The 23,332-nt window shown below is 41.4% G+C and overlaps 1 protein-coding gene across 1 annotated transcript in view; it reads left to right on the plus strand.

Moving 5' to 3' along the window:
• LOC125487290 (cation channel sperm-associated auxiliary subunit gamma-like) overlaps positions 1-23,116 on the plus strand; it is a 253,929-nt gene extending 230,813 nt beyond the window's left edge. The window contains exons 30-32 of the mRNA XM_048618228.1: positions 7,228-7,327; positions 18,586-18,712; positions 22,965-23,116. Coding sequence (XP_048474185.1) covers positions 7,228-7,327; positions 18,586-18,712; positions 22,965-23,116 — 379 coding nt within the window. The remainder of the gene's footprint in view (positions 1-7,227; positions 7,328-18,585; positions 18,713-22,964) is intronic.
• The last annotated feature ends 216 nt before the right edge of the window (positions 23,117-23,332 follow it).

The following is a 23,332-nucleotide window of genomic DNA, read 5'->3' on the forward strand; positions in this document are numbered from 1 at the left end:
CTGGACTGACCTATCCCCTTCCTAACTCCCTACCTACACTCACCTTTCCTGGCCCCATCCCCGCCTCTTCGACCTGTTTGTTTCCTCTCCACCTATCCTCTCCTCTATCCCTCTTCTATCCGCCTCCCACTCTCTCCCTATTTATTTCAGAACCCCCTTCCCCTCCCCCTTTTCTGATGAAGGGTCTCGGCCCGAAACGTTAGCCTCTCTGCTCCTATGATGCTGCTTGGCCTGCTGTGTTCATCCAGCCCTGCACCTTGTTGTCTCGGATTCTCCAGCATCTGCAGTTCCTACTATCTCTGGTTCAATACTGGATTTAGAGTTGTGCAATGTGGCAGATTTGATAAGGGAGCTTAAGATGAAGGGACCCTTAGGAGGCAGAGATCATATTATGATTGAATTTACTCTGCAATTTGAGAGGGAGAAGATAGAATCAGAGGTATTACAGCTGAATAAAGGCAACTACAGAGGCATGAGGGAGGAATTGGCAGAATTGACCGGGAGAGGAGCCCAGCAGGAAAGACAGTGGAACAGCAATGGCAGGAGTTTCTAGGAGTAATTCAGGAGACACAGCAAAAATTCATCCCTAGGAAAAAGAAGCATGGTATGGGTACGATGAGGCAACCATGGCTGACTAGGAAAGTCAGGGATATCATTAAAGCAAAAAAGAAAGCATATAATGTGGCAAAGGGCAGTGGGAAACCAGAGGATTGGGAAGCTTACAAAGACCAACAGAGGGCAACAAAAAAAGAAATAAGGAGGGAGAAGATTAAATATGAGAGTAACCTAACCTGTAATATAAAGGAGGACTGTCAGAGTTTCTTTAGAAATATAAAGGACAAAAGAGAGGCAAAAGTGGACATTGGATCAGTGGAAAATGATGCTGGAGAGATAGTAGTAGGGAACAAGGAAATGGCTGAGGAACTGAATAATCACTTTGCATTGGTCTTCACAGTGGAAGAGACAAATAATATCCCAAAACTTGAAGAGAGTCAGGGTGCAGAGCTGATAATGGTGGCCATCACCAAGGAGTAGGTGTTAGAAAATCTGATTGGCCTGAAGGTGGATAAATAACCAGGACCTGATGGACTACACCCCAGAGTTCTTAAGGAGATAGCTGAAGAGATAGTGGAGGCATTAGTGGTGATCTTTCAGGAATCGCTAGAGTTAGCTACGGTCCCAGAGGACTGGAAAATCGCTAACGTGACACCCCTGTTTAAAAAGGGAGTAAGGCAAAAGACTGAAAATTTCAGGCCGATTAGCCTAACCTCGGTCGTGGGTAAGATTTTAGAGTCCATTGTGAAGGATGAGATTTCTGAATACTTGGAAGTGCATGGTAAAATAGGGCAAAGTCAGCATGGCTTCATCAAGGGGAAGTTTTGACCAAGGAGAGCCAACGGATGTTATCTGCCTGGACTTCAAGAAGGCCTTTGACAAGGTCCCGCACAGGAGGTTGCTGAGTAAGATAATGGCCCATGGTGTTAGAGGCAAGGTATTAGCATGGATAGAAGATTGGCCCTCTGGCAGAAAGCAGAGAGTGGGATTAAAAGGGTCCTTCTCAGAATGACAGTTGGTGACAAGTGGTTTTCCAAAAGGGCCAGTGTTGGGACCACAACTTTTTACTTAATACATTAATGATCTAGATGAAGGAACTGAGCGCATTCTGGCCGAGTTTGCAGATGATATAAAGATAGATAGAGGGACAAGTAGTATTGAGGATGCTGGGAGAGTGCAGAAGGATTTGGACAGGTTAGGAGAGTGGGCAAAGAAGTGGCAGATGGAGTACAATGTAGGAAAGTGTGAGGTCATGCACTTTTGTAAGAAGAATAGAAACATAGACTATTTTCTAAATGGGGAGAAAATTCAGAAGTCTGAAGTGCAAAGAGACTTGGGAGTTCTAGTCCAGGATTCTGTCAAGGTAAACTTGCAGGTTGAGTCAGTAGTTAGGAAGGCAAATGCAGTGTTGGCAATTATTTTGAGAAGACTTGAATATAAAAGCAGGGATGTACTTCTGAGGCTCTATAAGGCTCTGGTCAGGCCACATTTAGAGTATTGTGCACAGTTTTGGGTCCCATATCTCAGGAAAGATGTCCCTGGAGCGGGTTCAGAGGAGGTTCATGAGAATGGTCCCAGAAATGAAAAGCTTAACAGATGAGGAATGTTTGAGGATTCTGGGCCTATACTCGATGGTGTTTACAAGGATATGGGGGGACCTATTTGAAACTTACGGAATACTGAATGGCCTGGACAGAATGGATGTTGGGAAGATGTTTCCATTGGTAGGAGAGACTAGGACCCGAGGGCACAGACTTAGAGTAAAGGGAAGACCTTTTTAGATCAGCAATAAGGAGAAACTTCTTCAGCCGGAGTGTGGTGAATCTATGGAATTCACTGCCACAGAAGGCTGTGGATGCCAGGTCATTGAGTATATTTAAGATGGAGATAGATAGATTCTTGATTGTCAAGGGGATCAAGAGTTATGGGAAGAAAGAAGGAAAATGGGGTTGAGGAACTTATCAGCCATGATTGAATGGCGGAGCAGACTCGATGGGCTGAATGGCCTAATTTCTGCTCCTATGTCTTATGGTCTTATGGTCCTATGGTCTTATTGATTTTGAAGCCCAACTGGTTGGTTTGCCTTTGTGGGGATTTTAAACAAACAGTAAACTGCTTTTTAGCTGGACAAATACCAAATCTCTTGGATAGAGGATTCATACGCAGAGCTGACGGGGTGTCATTCACGAAGCTGGCCACACGTAGTTGCAATTGGATTTAGACCAGGATTCCCAGAAGTGTGCTCCAATTAATATCCAAAAAGGCTTGTACCAATATACAGGACTGCCATTTGGAGTATTGTCAGCCTGACCAATTTTTCAGCAGATGATGGAGAACATTTTGTAAAGGTCTACCTCAGGTTGCCATTACTCTAGATGATGTCCTAATAACAGGGGAGACTAATAAGGAACACTTAAAGAACTTGGATATGGTTCTAAGGTATTTTTCTAAGGCAGCTGTGTGCAAAGAAGGGAAAATATGTTTCCAGGCCCCCCACGTGACTTAATTGGGCTTCAGAGTCGACAAGTCCAGGTAACACCTGTTGGGAGATAAAGTGAGGATGATCAATGGTGCCCCGACTCCCACGTCTATCCAGGAGCGTTATGGACCAAACTCGGCCCCCTTCAAGTACGTCAAGGTGATAGCCTAGACCCTAACTTTTATCTTGTTTAAAGGTAAGTGTAAGGTGCTGCGTTCCAAATGTAATTCGATTGGTCACGCTCCTAGGCTTTAAGCGAAACACAGTTTATTCTTACCATACAGTTAAAATACAAACAAAAGAAAAACGGATTGGTATAACTTTAACTCTATTGGAAAACTTAATAGGATAATAGATTAGGCCGGTCCAGGCAGAACAGACAGGTCAAGAAGGCGGGATGAGGCTAGTAGGTAGAAGATGGGGGTGGGGCTTGAGGTGGGAGGAGGGGATAGGTGGGACGAAGGACAGGTTAGGGAGGCGGGGACAAGCTGGACTGGTTTTGGGATGCAGTTGGGGGAGGGGAGATTTTGAAGCTTGTGAAGTCCACATTGATACCATTGGGCTGCAGGGTTCCCAAGCGAAATATGAGATGCTGTTCCTGCAACCTTCGGGTGGCATCGTTGTGGCACTGCAGGAGGCCCAGGATGGACATGTCGTCCAAGGAGTGGGAGGGGGCGTTGAAATGGTTCGCGACTGGGAGGTGCAGTTGTTTAGTGCGAACCGAGTGTAGGTGTTCCACTCCTCCCACCTCAAGCCCCACCCCCATCTCCTACCTACTAGCCCCATCCCGCCTCCTTGACCTGTCTGTCCTCTCTGGACTGGCCTATCCCCTCCCTAACTCCTCACCTACACTCACCTTTACTGGCTCCAAACCCGCCTCTTTGACCTGTCTGTCTCCTCTCCACCTATCTTCTCCTTTATCCATCTTCTATCCGCCTCCCCCTCTCTCCCTATTTATTTCAGAATCCCCTTCCCCTCCCCCATTTCTGAAGAAGGGTCTAGACCCGAGATGTCAGCTTTCCTGCTCCACTGATGCTGCTTGGCCTGCTGTGTTCATCCAGCTCTACACCTTGTTATCCCAGATTCTCCAGCATCGGCAGTTCCTACTATCTCAGGATAATAGATTATTTAACTACTAAACAGTAACTGTTTCAGTATAGTAACTTCCCATAAACACAGCGTTAGCAAAGGCAATTTCATAAAAATAGATTGTCTCACATGTGATTCTGGCAGCAGCAAGAGAGAGAACTCCACCTTTTTGCTGTAACAGAGAGAGAGAGAGATGCAGCAGCTTTCACAGCCAGCTTCAAAATCCTGCCAACTACTGAAAGAAGTATAGGCAGTCATATTTGGAGTCAGGAAATTTCACCAATACTTTATTGACGAAAATTTGTGAACAAACCCCTAATTGGTCTGCTTAAGGAGGGCATTACAATGCTTTGGGCCGCATTCAGTGGTGGACTTTAATACTAAGTGCTTATAATTACAAGATAGAATACGATCCAGGAGGCTGAGTAGCAGATGCATTGATCCACCTCCCATTGGCAGATACACCATCAGTGGTACCCCCAGTCAAAGAGTCTATAATGATATTAAATTTTCTGAACATGTTCCCAGTCACAGCTGACCATATTATACCTCAGACGCAGAAAGATCCAGTCCTTTCAAAACTGAAACAGTTAGTAATGGGGGAAGCCAAAGCACTGTCCTAACTCGAATTGAAATCTTTTTTAGACCCGGAGAGACCAGCTCACAGTAGAGGACTTCATATTGTTATGGAGAGCAAAAGTGATTGTCCTGAGCAATGGTTGCTGCCAAATACTAGCTGAATTCCACCAGGACCATCCAGGTGTCTCCAAAATGAAGATGTTGGAGAGAAGTTGTGTCTGATAGCTAGGCTTGGATGTAGACACAGCCATGTTGGTGGGGCAGTATCCAAAGTGTCAACAAGGACAAAATTTATCGCCAGCAGCTCCTGCACATCAGTGGGAATGGCCATGTAAACCTTGAACTCGATAGCATGTCGATTATACAAGTCTTTTCATGAGTTCAATGTTCTTAGTCATTATTGATGCCAGCTCACAGTGGTTGGAAGTGTATAAGGTCCACTCGTCAACACAGGATCAATGATAGAAAATCTGCGCACATCTTTTACAACACACAGAGTCCCGGAAGTTTTGGTCCAAATTATTGGGCAGGTAATTTACGAGCAGGGAATTTGGTTATTTCTGAAAGTTGAATGGGATTTGACATATAAGAACACCTCCGTATCCATGCCCTATCCAACGACCTTGCAGAATGAGCAGTCCAAACTTTGAAGGCTGTCTTGAAGAAACAGCCTACAGCCTCACCAAGATGTCATATTTCTTATTTCATTATAGGTTCACCCCCCATGCACCTACGTGGATAGCACCGGCAGAGTTGCTAATGTGTAGAAGACTCCGCACATGGTTAAGTCTGATCTACTGAACCTGGTCGGAAGAATGAAATGGCAACAGGAATGCCAATGCCGGACACAAGACTCCGCTAAGTGAGAGAGACAGTTTGATAAAGCGGACAAAGTTTGGCGTAAGAATCATGAAAATAGCCTCACATGGCCGTCACAAGGTCAGACCAGTGATGTATAAAGTTCAGGCAAGTGTGACAGTCCTGAACAATCATGTGGACCATCTGAAAGCAGCAATGAATTCACAAACAGTGAGGAAGCAAAATGTGCCCTGCCCTTTGGAACAGTTGGGAAAGCTGCTGGAACCCATAGGTTCACCCTCTGCATCAAGTGTGGTCGAGTCCTCAGAATCAGAGATGATCATGAGTAATGTAGCCACCTCAACAATTTTGACATCAGAAGAAGAAAGTTAAATTCTACCAAGGCACTCCTGGCAGAAGACGCAAACTCCCATGCACTGCACCCATATCAGATGCCGAGTTGTAGGAACCTGACCTGGTGTGAAAACACCCCAGATGTCTCACCAAGAGAAAGGACCAGCCTATGGCCGCAGACTCAGAGAAGGGGGGATGTGTGATAGTAGTGAGGCCAGCCAGCTGGACTCATAGAATATGAGTTCCCTAATTGGGGCTGGTAATCTGGTTCAATCAAGGAGCCTTGGTGGACATATAAAAAGGCTGAATTTTAGAGATACTGACAGTCTGGTACCTGACTCTGAATGAGGCAGTATTAAAGTCAAGGACCGTTCATGTGTAAATGAAGGGTGACTTGAGAACAGTGGCCTCTGTGGAGTTATTCCACAATCTGGCCAATTACTTCTCCCTTATTTTACTTTCATTTGTTAGTATACTGACAAAGGGTATTGTTAGTGGTGCTGTTAGGTGGAACTGTCTCACCAATGCTCAGTTTGAGTTCTACTAGGAACATTTAGCTCAAGATCTCATTACAGTCTTGATCCAAACATGGCCAGAAGAGCTAAATTTCAAAGCTAATCTGAGAGTGATTGACCTTAATATTATAGTAGCTCTTTGTCAAGGGTGGCAGCGAGGAACTTTAGCAATATTCCTGCAAGGCCCATTAGCCGTGTGAGACTGAAGACAGTCTTCTTGCCTGTTAGGGCACAGCTGTGGTCACAGGCCATCCTTCCATGACTGCTCCTCCGAAGCAATAGCCCAGTTGCTGAGACCAGCTTTTACAGGAAATCTGGGGGCAGAGTACCTCTCTGTTACCTGAACTGAGAAGGTTTCCATCATGGCGATATCCCCCATTATTCTTCTGATTATATTATGCTATCACCACACCTGTCGTTTAATCATGATGCTGAATAAATGCTACTTCAGCACTTTACATATGATTTTATTTCATTCATGCTTGTGTGTTCTCTTCTCCCCTTTGTTAAAGTCCAGAATCCTGCAGTTTTGTTCACAGGTCCATACCAAAGAGGTAAACTTTTTAAAAAAAAATGTCATAGGAACTGCTAGACCTGCTGAATAGATCCAGCATTTTCTAATTTATTCTACTAGATTTTCAACATCTAGAATTTTTTTTAAATTTTTCATTAATAAAATGATCTGACAAATTGGATACCAATCTCAAATATCCCCAATTGATAGTATCCAAATAATGCTTGAGACCATTCAGTCTTATAATTGTTTTTAGCCCCCTGTATATGACAACAATAACCATTTGTCATATTATGCATACCCTTGGGCTTTACAGAATGAAATTGGTTGTAATTTTCTTTCAGGGGAATTGATACAAGTACATACTGTGACTACAGACTAGAATTTTTAATTCATTTACATGGATTGCCCCTCAACCCTTACCGAGGACTTATCTTTATGCTTGTAAGTAGTGAAATGCTATTGGTAGAATGTTCATGTTAAGTAGCTGCTATTTTTTATTTTTACGGTTAATTTTTTTCAGACAGTTCTTGTGAGTCAGAAACTGTAAGATTAATACAAATGTATAAACAAGGAACAGTAGTAGGCCATTTGGCCCCTCAGGGAATGGCTGAATGGATTACTCCACATTACAGCCTGATTCAAATAATCTTTCATCCTATTGATTATAGAATTTATCTCTCTTGTGCTTTAACATTATTCAAAGACCATTTCCACTGCTTTTTGAGGAAGTGGTACTTCCAAAGACACTCAACCCCATGTGAGAAAAAAATTGTCTCATCACTGTCTTAAACGGTTAGCCCTTTATTTTTCAACAGTGACCCCTAGTTCTGATTGTTCCACAAGAGAAAACATGATTTCCACATCTATCCTGTCACCCTCAGGATCTTATATACTTCAGTCAAGTTGTCTCTTACTCTTTGGAATTCCAGAGACGACCAGTCAAGCTTGTCCAACCTTTCCTCATTAGACAACCTGCTTATTCCAATTTAGTAGTCTAGTTAAACTCTTCTGGACCATTTCCAATGCATGTACATAATTCTTTAAAGAAGGAGACCAATACTGCACACAATTATCCAGATATGGTCTCACCAATGCCCCTCATTTTCAGGAGCTTCACTGAGGATTTGCAAATCTAGAACTATAACCTCCCTACTTTTGCATTTCAATTCCTATCACAATAAAATTCCTTAACTTTACTAATGACTTGCTTTAAAAAAAACTGTATGTCAAGAGAAGTGTTCTCACAAGAAAGATTTGCAACACTCATCACTTTTTTTTTCTTTATTTATTGAAATTACAAATAAAAACAGAATTTATTGTAATTCCATGGATGACGGAGGGGGTTGACTAAAAGAATACTTTGTGTTCAGACTCCTAAGTTACTCAGAATTAAATGTATCGCAGAGTGTGATACCAAACCAGCACAAATCACGATATGAAACTTTGCCTGCCTGTTGCTACCATTTCCACATTGTTTTGTATGAAATTAAGTTTAGAATGAAAAATGGGAGACCAGTCAGAAAGTATTTGACTAATAGAAGCACAGCTTGGGAAAGTAGAATGCTTAGCTTGGGAACAATGTCGTTCACCCAGGTCAGTGTCTATGGGGTTGAGTTTGTTTTCAATAGTGCAGAGGTTGTAGAGAGAGTTAGAGAATTATGGCATCAGTGACTTTGTCCACTCCAGTTGAGTGACTGCTGCAGAGTCCTTGAGAAGTTGAAATTCTCTCTTCACACAGAATATTTTGGAGAGTATATTCAATCACTGCTAGATGGGATTGATTCAGAACAGATCTAATAGTTCAAAACTTTCTCACACACTGAATGCTAGAATTCAGTCATGATCAAAAGAGATCAGAACTACAAAATTTCAACCAATATATAAAACTAAGGATTGTGATGCCAATTGTCCAACAACAAATGTCAACCCTACAGATAGTTCAACTTTACAGCTGTTGCAGTAGAGACTACCTACTATTCACAAACAATTCAGGAGCTGATCTATATAACTTTTTTTAAGAAGTATCTTTTTTAATTATCCTGTTAGCATTGGTAAGCTCCAGTTTGCATTTATGAGTGGACACTTACGAAATTCCACAGAATTCCCGAGCGATTCTTTGAAATGATCCATTCACATGAAAGTTGAAAACAGCTGGAATGGGATTGCCTACAAGTCCTTGCAGATGCAGTTACTTATCTAGCAAATGGCAGCTGTAGAATGCAACATCCTGGGATGTCCTGACGTGTTTGCAGCATTGCCTGTCACATATTTGCATTTGTTGCCTCAAAGCCTGTAAACATGGTTTCTGGCCAAGGCCCGTCTTTGACATGACCCGGTTGCCCTGGAAATTATGCCTCTGCAGGTTGGATCACAGCCATTAGTTGCTGCTAATTGATTTTATACTACAGATTCCTCCTCAGCTGTAAGATGACCAAAAGCATGGGAGGATTGATCTTTTGTGCTATCAGTTTCAGGACATCTATGAAGACAGTGTGCTGAATCTTACCATATTTTGGCAGAATATCATTTTTCTTGAGTTTCATAGAGGACTTCTTTCTGTGTAACCTATAGGGTTTTTTGTGCTGTTGTCTGAAATTTGCCTTACTAACGACCAACTGCACTCCTCTAGTGCCCCTATCATCTAATGCTAGCCCAATTCTCCCATTCACTGTATATGGAAGTATTCATCACTGCCAGGATACCCCAGGATTCTTGGCACCTGCGCTATTTTTAAAAGGCTCTGTGCATCCAGTCAAGCACTGTCAATACTGAGCTGCCCTGCATGGTCAGTGACATTTAAGCTGAATACTGCAGTAAAGGGTAAAGCAGCACCTGGTTTGCGGATAGGAACCTGGAGGTCCTGGTGGACATTTTGATGTAGAGGAAGGCTCATTCCCCAGGACTGGCAGAGGAGTCCACAAAATAAGACCCTGCCAACTTAGTTCAAAATTGCCAGCCAGGTTAGTGAGGTCCCCACCATTTGCAGGTATGCCGAACAGTGTAGGAATAAGATCGTTGACCATGTCTGCTTTTCCAAGGTAAGTACTCCCTACTTTTCTCTGTAACTACACTCACCTCCCACTAAAGTTCATATTGCATCGTTCTTATTTGCAGCATCATTCTTCACTTGTTCCCACCCAACCGATAACCCACACTACTAACTCTGCATAATTTCTGTGTTGCCTACTCACTGATTTGCAACACCTCACCACACTTTTAGAGAAAATGGTGTACAATAGGCAGAAAGCCATACCTAGTAATCAGTACCTAACATAGGCCATGAGGAGAGAATTCTGATTGAGCATGCCCAAGCCCCTGAACTGATGCCAGAGAGTGCCCTTGACTTACTGTGGTGGGAGCTATTCATTAACTGGTGTTTCCCTGGATTTTACTGAGAACTACTCCCCTTAGACTTTGAGACATGGCCATTCGCTTGCAGCACATTCAGTGTTTTTGTGTGTAAGGTGTAGATATGTGGTTGATATAGCAATCTGCCGTACTGTAAGCTGTTCACCCACTTGACTGATGACTGCTGACCATCATGACAAGCTGTTTAGCTTTATGTCTGTGCTAAATTACTAGGCAATTCAGCATTATTGTAACCCTTTAAGCTCCAGGTAAAGGGACAAAATGCAACTAGGAAAGGCAACACAAGGTACAGAAACTGTGAAAATCTAGATAGGTGCTAAATGAGTGAATGCTAAAAGAGTAAGCGAGTGGCCCTTAAATGCATTCTGGTCTAATCTGTGAGCAAGGTGCCTGTCCCTGCATGCAGTATCAGTGCAATATTGCTGCAAGGAGAGTGGTGTCATGCTCCAGAGTGCAGCACTGTAGTGCAAAAGCCTATTGTATGTAGATTGGGGATGTGCATTGATGGCATATGGTGGAGTGTATAGGATGGGCCAAAGGACTAGAAGTTAATGATGAAAATCGACAGTTGCATGAGAAGATAGATTGCACAGGATGGACTGAATGGCTAAAATTGTTGATGATACTCCACAAGCTACATGACCTTGGATGAATCCTGTTAACATTCCTTTATGGGTCCCCCCAAGACGGCACCTGCAACTTGTTTTTCCGTAATTGTGTTTTGTCTTCTGTGTCTGCTTTCGTTGTGCTGGCTGTTTGTTACACTGTATAAGAGAGAGAAAGTTTCATTCCAAGGTACGGGACTTTGCCTCGGCTAGGAATCATGTACGGTGCCAGGAACAAACCTAAGCCTCCAGACCAGCCATCGAAGGGCCCCCGACAGGCAGAATGGCGTTAAACTTGTTGCTTTCTCTAGTGAGGTGTGAGACTTGTGGCTCTTTCTCTTTTCTGTTCCATTTATTATTACCATTATTATCATTTATTATTACTTCATAAACATTCATATTCAAGCAAATTGCTGTTAGATGAGCCTTCTCTTAATTATATTTACCCAAATCTGTAAAGAACTGCTTGGGTACACACTGTAATCCAAGACATTTTTAGTGATGAGGAACGGGATTCAGGAAAATATTCAAGAGAAGGGAAAGGCAACCTGATGCACTGGAGACTTCTGTATATTGGGATGGAATGTGGCAGACTCTGGATTTGGGTCTCTGGCTAATTTGTTAGCATGATTAGGGCCCCCACAAGAATAGGGGATGGTTATAACTGGAAAAAGAAAGGAGGGTTATTCATATAGGCTGCTACACATGAATACTTGCAGGAAGCCGGCTTTCCCAAAAGCAAGGACAGGGTACTGCAAATGGAATGGATATTGTTAACAGCTTTGTGTTCTACATGTAGGGAATTGGAAGAGTGCCAGACCAAAAACAGGCAGCTTGAGACCGCACTGAGGGTGGTAGAACAGCGTAACGTTATCCTAACAAAAGCAGTTAAGACAGTGCACGAAAGATCTGAGAAGGCAGAGGAGAAACAGAATCAGATTGTATGCTGTATGGTGACGCTACAACAGAAAAAGAGAGCAAAACGGCGCAATTGGAAAGTTGACCCAGTCAAAGTGTATGCGTTATTAACCTCAGAATGGGACCCCTGCCATTGGTTTGGAGACATTTGGTATTCATCTGACTCAAAGTCTCAATGGACGGACAGGGAAGGGGATGCTCCACCTCCAGAGCCATCCTCAGAGAAGGGACTAATAGCACAACTCCTAATAACAATTAAGGCAAAACAGGTAGGAGGACAGAACCCAAAAAAATTCGAGAATAGTGAGTGATTCCTCGATGTCCGAATTGCAGGATTTGGGTTCATGCTTTAAGCAGAAGTTGGGCGAACTCTTGGCTAATGCAGTCATGGGACCAGGGTGCAGCCCATATTATGCTGAGTGCCACAGAGCCACATATGAATAGTGTCTTTAGAAACATAGAAACAGGATCATTGACACCAGCAGTAGGGAACAAGTACCCTTCCCCAAAAGACTAGGAAGGTGATAATGAAAAATGGGAGAGCGTACCTGAAGGTATAAAATGTTTGAAGGATTTGGCTACACAAGCGGGTATACATTCTCCACACTTTCAAGGTCCAGACCAGGAAGCTTTCACAGCCAGAATGAGAAGCCGGCTAATACAAAGTGGTCCGGGCTGGATGAGAGGTGCCCTGTTAGCCAGCCCAGGGGCAGTCACTGGGACAGGTATGTTTGCTGGTAGGACAGTTAGAAGATGTGGAGGTTGGTGAGCAATCGACAAGCAGGAACAACAAGTTGGAGATTGGGTGAGTTTGAAGGTGAAACAAAAGACAACCAGAAGGAAATGTTCGCGGCATTACTGAAAGCAGGAATAGAGAGAGGTAAGGTAGACGGAATACCTACGGGTTCCATGTACAATATGTGGAGAACACACTGCTCTCCAAAGCGTAAAGAAGTAAGAGAGATCAAATCAGATGTGGAAGGAGAAAAGGAACCAACAGAAGTCAGAGTTTGCACTCCACTGCAACACAGAAAATGTTGAAAACATGATAATACATAAAGAAGCTAAAACTGTTCCAAACCAGAATTCATTCATTAAAGATGTGTATGCCTTTCCTACTGACAAGCAATGTCCCTTTGCAGATAGGCAGATTCCACAAAGTAAAATGCATTCACTTTTATGAAAGATGTTGTGATTTCCTATGCTCCATGTGATCAGTCAGTTGATCCATCTGTGACCTTTGCAATCAATCCAATTTCACCTTTATTTTCAGATTCTGTTAAAATTCATATTACTGCTATGAAACAAGATAATTGCACCTCACATAATTTATGTGCCTCAAATCTGCCTACAATATCTACTGTATCCTCTCCAGTTACTGAGACAGTATTTGTGACACAGTCAGAATCTTCACCTTCCTTTCACACAGATTGATTTAATATCAAACCCAATACCAACATGTTTGGGCCTGCCAGGAAATTCAAACCCATCATTTAGAAGCCTGTACAGAATGATGCGTGCTTACACAATTCTCCAATGGAAGCTGTCCAATCGGCAAAGCAAAGAATGGTTTAGAAAGGTTTCTGATGCAGTGATAAATGGTAACCATAAGATTCATTTATTACACCAGTGAATGAACACTCTTCACCTTTGGCATCAATTAGAGCGCACAGTGGAAAGGATGGAGCTTGTTTGGTTTATTTTAGAAATTGCAGACACAAGTTTGAACCCATTTGCATAATTTCAACGTTGCAATACAGTGATGGATGAGACACCCTCAATGCATCAAGCTGTTCATCAATAGCACATTTCTGTGTTGGGGAAGTACTATTGAAATATTAATTGTAATGAGTGTTAGGAATCTCAAAACCACTGAGCCTGGGTATACTTAAGCACATCATGACAAAAGCTATGCCAAGACTCACATGCCCTGGTATTCTAAAACATTTAAGTTGAATAGTTACCTGAAAATTTGAAGGGATTCTGGGAGATGATAAAGTACATGCACACAGTCTCAATGGTTCCAGTGCATGAAAATGGTTAGTAACTTCAAGGGAGTAAACAGAATATTGAATTTGGACAAATTTACATCGAGGTCTGTCAGATATCTAGAATGAGTCATCAAGTAATGTTAAAAAAAAATGTGGGTCGTCCTCAAGGAAGAACAAAGTATGTTGTGCCTGAATCAAACAGACATGTTTGACTTCTGTTTTAAAATATTATAAGATTATGTTCCATGGACTGCAAATCTCTATAGATCTCTGGAATTAGATATGGTGATAATAGTTATGTTGCAAAATTGGATGAGACAAAGTAATTAAGGGTGGAGACTGATGGCAGAAGACAAAAAAAAATTAGAATAATGGGTTGAAGTGGCAATTCATGGTAAAATGTTACAGGAGAGAAAAGGAGGTTTAGATGAGAGCACGAAACTGATAGCTTTCTCTGGGTGATGTTTGTGACCTTGTCTTTCCTTTTAAGAGAACCAATTTGGTGATCAAGCCACTACCCGAGGCATCGGGACCATACATGGAGAGATAAGTAAAACCTCATAGATCATTTGATAACATCATGTGGGAGTCAAGAATGCGTGACATGGTCTTGGGATACCAATGTAAATGTGCAAAAGTGAACGTTACCTTGGAGGTAACAAACATGGAATGGTAAAAAACATGCACTGAAGAACGGGTCTCAGACATGTACACCTACTTGACGAAAGGATTAGTGTGGCTTGGAAGAACACAAAAACATAGTTTAAATAATAAGACACTGACACAAAATCCATAGAGAAACTGTCTTTAAAACAACGAAAGTAGTATTAGTGAAAGGGATGTAAAAAGAATTACAATCAAATAAAATATGTGATTGGCTATTATGGCAAAATGTTACAGAATTGAAAGAATATAGATTCTGGAAGGAGTAATGGTGGACTGAGTGAAAGGGCCCTCGGATGACATACAGATACCCCATCTTGAGCATTTGTATGTTTAAACCAGTAGGTGAAACTGTAGTTGTAAGGGCTACAGTTAGTGCGTGTGAAAAAAGGCTGAGCCAAGACTCAGGTGGTATAGGAGTCTGTGGATAGGGAACGGAGGGGGAAAGAAAACACATATTAAGGAACCTGAGTCTGGAATATACTGAATTTTAGAGCAAAGTATGTAAATAGATTAACTGAAAAAGAATGTAGATAATATTTTGGTCATCTCAATCAGGTGGCAGGACTTGCTGGAACCATCACACCCTTGATCGTACATCAGGGCTGGTATATACATACTTAAGGGTCAGTCCCCAAAGGTCTCTAAGATCATTAATTTGATGGTACACCCTATTGTTGTATTCTTTGTATTGATGCTAATTATTTTCATTGTAGTTTTAATCTTCTAGTGCAGGTTACCTACTCTTATTATACGTTATTGCGCAGCTATCACTTACTTGCATCTGCATTTACAATTGTAACATGCGCTGTCAAATATTATCGGGGTGGAATGTATAGGATGGGCCGGAGGGATAAAAGTTAATGATGATATTCGACAGCTGCATGAGAAGAAAGATTGTATAGGATGGGCTGAATGGCTAAAATTGTTGATGATACTCAACAAGCTGCATGACTTTGGACGAATCCTGTTAACATTCCTTTATGGGCCCCCCAAGACGGCACCTGCAACTTGTTTTTCTGTAACTGTGTTTTGTCTTCTGTATTTGCTTTCCTTGTGCTGGCTGTTTGTTACACTGTATAAGAGAGAGAAAGTTTAATTCCAAGGCGTGGGACTTTGCCTCGGCTTAGAATCATGTTCGGTGCCAGGAACAAACCTAAGCCTCCAGACCAGCCATTGATCGAGGGGCCCCCGACAGGCAGAAGGGTGTGAGACTTGTTGCTTTTCCTCTTTTCTTTTCCATTTATTATTACCACGATAATAATTTATTATTACTTCATAAACATTCAAATTGCTGTTAGACAAGCCTTCTCTTAATTATACTTACCCAAATCTGTAAAGAACCGCTTGGACACATGCTATGATTCAAGACATGGAGATGAGGTGGATGTAGCTGTTGCTGATGGAGCTTTCCCTGAGACATTGATGACTGGTGTCTAAGATGGAGATCTGGAGGAGCATGCGCATCCAGGAGTTGCTAGCTACCCATTTTATGTCAGGAATTTCCAGGATCTAGTTTCCATCTAGTGGGTGATAGAATGGGACTTGCATATTTATTAGTTGACTCTAGGTAACAATTAGGGTGTTAATGAGCGATAGAGATAGTAGGAACTGCAGATGCTATAGTCCCTGTTAATAGTCCTCTTGCCACTAATTAGTTAGATTTTCTCTTAGTGCACAAAACTCGGTTGGAAAACGTGACTTGTTACTCTTACAACTGAGAAAGATATTTCTTGATTTTTAATGCAATTCTGCCAAGTTTTCACTATAGCCCACACATTGGCAGGATTGATGGCGGTTGTGCTATCACTTTCAAGAGATCTGTGAAGTCAGTCATTTAATGCATACAGTCATCTTTCTCTTTGATCTTTTCCCCATCCTTTACCTCACAATGTTCCTTACCAAACCTCCTCCCCAATGATCACGTATGCGACTGGAAAGGTCCATTTTGTGTAGCTTCGGAGAACATATCCTTGAGACCAAGCTTTTAGGTGTGTGGATGCAGTCTGCTTTGGCTGGGATACATAAAACATGTAAGTGCACCTTCAATCACAAACTATACTCTCCCTTCAATCACTTGGTTCTGTCATGTCCTTCAGATAGAACCTGACTCCCTCCCCTTTGATACTTTAACAATACTTGGAGGACTTGCACTGCAATTCAATATAAATACCATTTAAAACTTAAAGAAGTTTGTATAGATAAAGGAGGCTCTGAGAAGTCTAGCAGGCTTAGAGGTAACTAAATCGCCACGGCCAGAGGGAAAGTATCCCAGGTTGATTGAAGCAAGTGAGGAAATAGCAGGGGTATTGGGAACAATTTTTCATTACTGTCTGGCACAGAAGAGCGAGAGAACCAGAGGACAGCCAATGTGGTACTATATTCAAGAAGGGAGAGAGAGATAAACTAGGAACCTACAGGCCAATCAGTCTAATCCCAGTGGTAGGGAAATGACTAGAAGCAATTCTGAGTAACAGATTTAATCTGCCCTTGGAGAGGCAGGGATTAATCAAGAACAGTGAACATGCTTTCGCTAAGGGGAGATCAAGTCTGACCACTGGATTGGATTTTTCGAAAAGATGGTCCAGTATGTGGATAAATGCCATGCATTCAACGTAGATGACTTGGACTTCGGCAAGGTTTTTGATAAGGTCTAGCATAGGAGACTGATAGTAAAGGTAAGAGCCTGTGGAATCCAAGGAAATTTGGCAAATTGCATTCAGAATTGGCAGAGTGTGAGGCAGTAAAGGGAGATGGTTGAGGCATATCGTGACTGCAAGCATCTGTTTATTGGGATTCTGCATGAATCAGTAATGGAGCTATTGCTATTTGTATTATATATAAATAATTAAGACTTCAATGTCAGACGGTTGATCAGTAATGATATTAAAATCAGTAGGATGTAGATAGTGAGGCGGATAGCCTTAGGTTACAGGTTATAGATATGCTGGTCAGATGGGCTGATCGGTGGCAAGTGGAATTCAATCTCGTTAAGTGTGAAATGATTCATTTAGGCAGGACAAACAAAGCAAGGGAATACGTGATGAATGTGAGGAACCTGAGATGCACCACGGATCAGATTGACTTTGGTGTGCATGTCCATCACAGTTAGAATATTGTAAGCAGTTCTGTAATCCACGTTATATGAAGGATGTGACTACACTGGAGAGGGTGCAGAGGAGACTTACCAGGATGTTGTCTGACTTAGAGAGTTTTATTTATAAAGAGAAATTGGATAGACTAGGGTTGTTTTCCTTGGAGCAGAGATGACTAAGGAAGGACATGTTTGTGACGTTTAAATTATGAAGGGCATGGACAGCGTAGACAGGAAGCACCTTTTCACTTTGGAGGAATCAGTGACCGGGGGCATAGATTTAAGGTAAGGGGCAGGAGGTTTAGAGGGGATATGAGGAATTTTTTTTTTCTCACCCAGAGAGTGGTGAGAATCTGGAACTTATTGCCTGTATGGGTGTAGAGGCAGAAAGCCTCAATGTTGAAGAAGTATTTATATGTGCACTTGAGATGCCAAGGCATACAGGGCTACGATCCAAGTGTTATAAAATGGGATTAGAATAGTTAGGTGGTTGTTTTGACTGGTACAGACTGGATGGGTGAAAGGGCCTTTTTCTGTATTGTAAACCTCATATATTACTAAACCATATAGCTATAAGGACAATGCAACAACTCCTTAGGCTAAAGTCCCGGAAGATAGGAAGGTCACCAAGTACATGCCTATTACATGTGATTGGGTATCTAAAGCAAAGGCCTTCTCATTTGATCCGAATTTAACTGGGAAGACTGACTTAATTCCAATGAGTTATGCTTTTGATTGAATGCTAATGCATGCAGATAAGTTTCTTGGCACCTGCAGGTGGATAGGTAGACCTGCATTTTAAGGTTTGAAAACTTAATTACAAAAGTTTATTTATTATGGTGAGAATCTGGTTTTATGAGTTTCACATGATTAACTTTACCTGCCCAGATTGCCCACTATTCTTCTTGCATCCTCTGAGTTTGGCAAATCTTTTTCGTAGAAACACTTGAAGTCAAATTCTGAGCACTCTTTGCTATTTAATTATATTTAGAAGCTTAGAATGATTGAATGGAGCTTTAAGCAATAAAGTAATCCTTTCTTTCCTTTTCTTGGGTTTAGACAACATTGTCCATACTGTGGTTTATACTGTTTTCCTTTATTATCCTTCGCTGCTATCTAAATTGGTTTGAAAAGCGACTGAAATTGTTATCAGCTGTCGATCCAATGGTCCTACCTGCTCGCACAGGTATGTAACTTGTCAATTTATTTACACAATAGATGTAGTAATGAAAACAGCGAGTGCACAGTGAGTCACGGAGATTATTTTGCACTCTGCCCTTTTGATTTTCACCTTAGAGTCTCACAGTCATTTGCTGCTGACTTCTTGGTCTTCTGCCAGCCTGGTGTTGATCACCACCCACTTCCTGCTCCTAACCCAGAGCCATGTATGAATGAGGTGAAGTTATTGATGCCTGCTGGTAGAAATGTGTGTGTGTTACTAATACATAAAATTTCTCACATTGTGCACAGACATATTTGTGAGTACACTTTCGTGCTGTCATTGTAAGAGCTTTTAAATGCTATAGACACACTTTCAGCATGTTTGACATTATGCACTTGAAAAATAAAGATCATATTTCATGGACAGAAACAGATATGTCCTGACACAGCTGGTTGTAGCTGCACCTAGCATGTTACATTTTCTGCTGAGGGGGGCAAGAGATTACTTACATCCATGCGACATAGAGGTCTACCTTTTCATGAGGCAAAACGCTTCGAATGGTACAGATCACCAGTGTTAAAACTAAGTGAATAAGCATCCAATTCAAAGAATCTGTACAATGCCTAAAAGCAGAGAGTAGCATAAAAGGCTAATCTTATCAAAAGTTTAAACAACTTTAAAAATACTTTTATAAAGGCAAGTTACTGCAGAAATTAGAAAAGATCAATCCTCTCCTTTCACACCTTAATTTACACTCTTTTTATTTCTTTTTTTCTCCTTTTTGACAACCCCTTTGTGCTTTCCATGTGGCCTCAGTACAAAATCTGCAGTATTGTTCCTTCTCTGCCTATACCAAATGGATAAAAAGAGCCTATTTCCTTACACCTTTCAGTTCTGAAGAAGATTCATATCAGACTTGAAATATTAACTCTGTTTCTCTCTCCAATGTGCTGCAGACCTGCTTAGTTTCTATGGCATTCTCTACCAAGTGCCCAGTCGATCCAGTAGCCAGTCCCTAATTTGCTGTAAATGAGTGCTATGATGTAATTATGATATAGCTTAATACAAGCTTTTCAGGCTTAGAGCATGTTTCTATTGCTTCCAAGGTTGATGTGGCTCAGGAACATTTTTTAAAATCTTGGTTTCTTTCATTTTGATGAACTCAGCATTTATCTATTCCATTAGCATTCAATGGCTGAATTCCAGAACCACAGTATGCCGTGGAATCCTTGGTTATTTTCTTGCCGATTACTTTTAATTTAAAATGGTTTGTTTCTTTGAAGTAGAATTTACATTTCTGCTCCCCTTCAATCTCTAGACTTCCAAATTCACACTGTCAATTTCCATCTCTTCTACAATCAAAAATGGAATGGAGTGGAGCAGAAAATGTCACAGTAAATCATAGAATCGTTTAACACAGAAGGAGGCCATTTGACGCACTGTGCCTCTACCAGCTCTTTGAAAGAGCTATCCATTAGTCCCATTCCCCTGCTATTTCCGCATAGTACACAAATGATTTCCCCTTAAGTATTTGCTCAAGTTCCTTTTGTAAATTACAATGGAATCTACTTCTATCACCTTTCACCAGTATTCTTCAGATCATAAGGGTGGCCTAGTGGTTAGCACTGCTGCCTCACAGCGCCAGGGACTTGGGTTTGATTACAGCCTTGGGTGACTCTGTGTGGAGTTTGCACATTCTCCCCATGTCTGCATGGGTTTCCTCTGGGTGTTCTGGTTTCCTCCCACAGTCCAGAGATGTGCAGGTTAAGAGGATTGGCCATGCTAAATTGTCTATAGAGTCCAGAGATGTGCAGGTTAACTGGATTAGCCATGGGAAATGCAGGGTCACAGGGATGGGTGGGCTGCTCTTCAGAGAATTGGTGTGGACTCAAAGGGCTGAATGGCCTGCTTCCATGCTGTAGGGATTCTTTGATTATGTGATAAAAATTCACTTCATAAAAACATTTTACCTGTCTGTCCTCAACTTCTTTTGACAATTGACCTAAATCCTGTGTGCTGTGGGTACTGACTTTCTTGACAATGAGAATGTTTTCTCATTTACTCTGTTAGTGCCCTGCATAATGTTGACCACTTTTAGCTTTCTCAGTTTTGAGGAGAGCAATCCTATGTCCCAAATTTCTCATGTAACTGAATTACTTCACCATTGGTAGCATCCTAATAAGTCTCCACTCTGTCTAACACCTTGTAATGCTTCCTAAAATGTCATGTTCCAAATTGGATACTCCAGTTGAGGCATAACCAGTGATTTATAAACATTAACATTATCTTGTTTTGTACCCTTTGGGGGTACTTTTAATGGAACAGGAGAGAAGTTTCAATGTATGCATGAAGTTGAGTGATTGTCAGACCTGTGGATCTTGCAGGCAAAAGAAAGTGTCAGTAATTAATTGATGCACGCAAATAAGAAATTAGCTGCTGTTTTAGCCAACCATTCTGGCTTTAAAAGCAAAAACATCTATGTTCAGAAACAAAATCAGGAATTACTGGAAAAAATCAGCAGGTTTAGCAGCATCTGTGAAGAGAAAGCAGAGTTAACATTTCAGGTCCAGTGATCCTCCGTCAGAATATCTATAGACATCTGGGCATCTATGTCCACAACTGCCAGCAATTCACCAAGTCCAGCCAAGCGAGTGCACAATATGGAGTACTTCTTGAGTGAAACTGACAGGCTAAGAAAGCTTTGAACAGCGAACCTAAGGAACATAACTTGTAGCTTAGTGAGATGCTGGTGCTCAGGCCATTCTTGAAAGTGTGTTTTCACTGCTTGACAGGTGAAGCTCAGTTCCTCTGCTTTACTCTTTGTTCATCTTGAAATACATTTGCCTGCTGTCAGCCTTCACTGCCACAGGGGAGCACCTCACATGGTTTTACCTTGCATCTCTGATAAAAGCAGGTGCGCCAACTGTAGCAACTTCAGTTGCAACCCCAACAGTGTCACAGCTGCCTTCTCCTCTCCTGCATGCAATTCTTCAGGAGACAGTGAATGGAGATCAAGATCAGCTCCAGATGGCTGAGACCCCAACACGTACTTCATGTATATTAGATTAATTTTAAAAAAACTCCCAACAACCAGGTTTCTTTAATAACCAACAAAATATTTGCTTTATTGTGAAAACGGAACTTAATCAGCAAAAATGTATACTGATTAATACACAGTTTGAAATGGGAAAATATAAATATTTCGCCTTCTACCTAACTTTAACACATTAATTAAAAGAATAAAGAACTTTTTCTGCAGAGGTTAATTTAAAAATGAACACTTTGGTAAATAATTGTTAGTTCTTGAAAGAAAAAGAAAGGATAAGGATGGAAGATTCAAGATAGCTTTCAGTCAATGACCTTGTACGCATAAATAAGTGAAACTAAACAAAAGCATTTGTCACTGGGACCCTTAAACGCAGTTTGTTCAAGAAATGTCACAAATTCATAGGCTTTTTGGGAGAGTAGCTGCATCAGTTTTCTAGGTCTCACATTGAACCCTCCAAAAGGCTATTCTCAGAAAGGCAGAAAATGAGTTGGGTAACCTCTCTCTCAGCAGGCTGTATCCCACCAACTGAACTCCAAACAATATCTAAAGCAAATCCAAGATCCCAGACATGTGACTTCCAGTAAACAAGTCCAAACAATTAAGTCAAAACATGTGAAACGCAAGAATTGTCTTTAGTAAAAAAAAAATCCCAATGTCCTTTTCGCCACCCTTTTTAAATAAACAGCCCTGGTATTTTTCAGCACTCCAAATTAACTATTGCCCCACATCCCTTTAACACGAATTCTCAAAATAATTAACAGTTTTCACCCAACTGGAAGAGTGCTTCTTCCTTCATTTTAGTGCTTTGTAGGATGAAACGAAATGCCATACATCGTTTCCACTTCATGTTCAGAGTTTAAATTATCCGCTTTGTGGATGGCCTGTTCTTGACTTTCTTACAGGGCTGTTTCTTGGTATTGATCAAATTATCAGTCGGAGTTGCTGACGAGGAAAGAGAAAACTTTGAAACTTTACTGAATTAATCACAAGTCATTCACAGGTACCTCCCAACAACTGGCTATGGAACAAATATGAAAAATTATACATAAAACTTGCTTTAAATGGAGAAAATGCGATACTAATTCCAGTTACAAACTGGGTTACCTAATTTTACTAATTTTTAGTGTACTAATGATGCGTTATTAATTGAGTGAAGTGTGTTTTTCAGTTTTAATTATCATAGCATTTTAATATTAAAATATTTTTACATCACTGAACTCATTCCAGGGGATCCTGATGCTCTTGACATGCACAGTGCAAATGATATGCAACATTCGCCCTCCTCCTCAAGTACTTCACTTCATTCATCATCCAGCATGATCCACAGTAGACATCATGGCAGCATCCGGAATCCAAATGTGTTCCTGAAGCCTCACTGAAGTAGGTTTTATTCCGTTGGTGATAGCAAGAATTGCAGATGCTGGAGTCAGAATCAATACAGTGTGGAGCTAGAGGAACACAGCAAGTCAGACAGTATCAGAGGAACAGGACAGTCGATGTTTCAGGTTTACACCCTTCTTCAGGAATGGGGAGGGAAAAGAGAGCTCATAAATAAAAAGAGGGAGGGGGTTGGGCCTGGGGGAGGGTAGGTGGGA

The sequence above is a fragment of the Rhincodon typus genome, chromosome 39 (genome assembly GCF_021869965.1).
Source record: "Rhincodon typus isolate 14 chromosome 39, sRhiTyp1.1, whole genome shotgun sequence".
NCBI lineage: Eukaryota > Metazoa > Chordata > Chondrichthyes > Orectolobiformes > Rhincodontidae > Rhincodon > Rhincodon typus.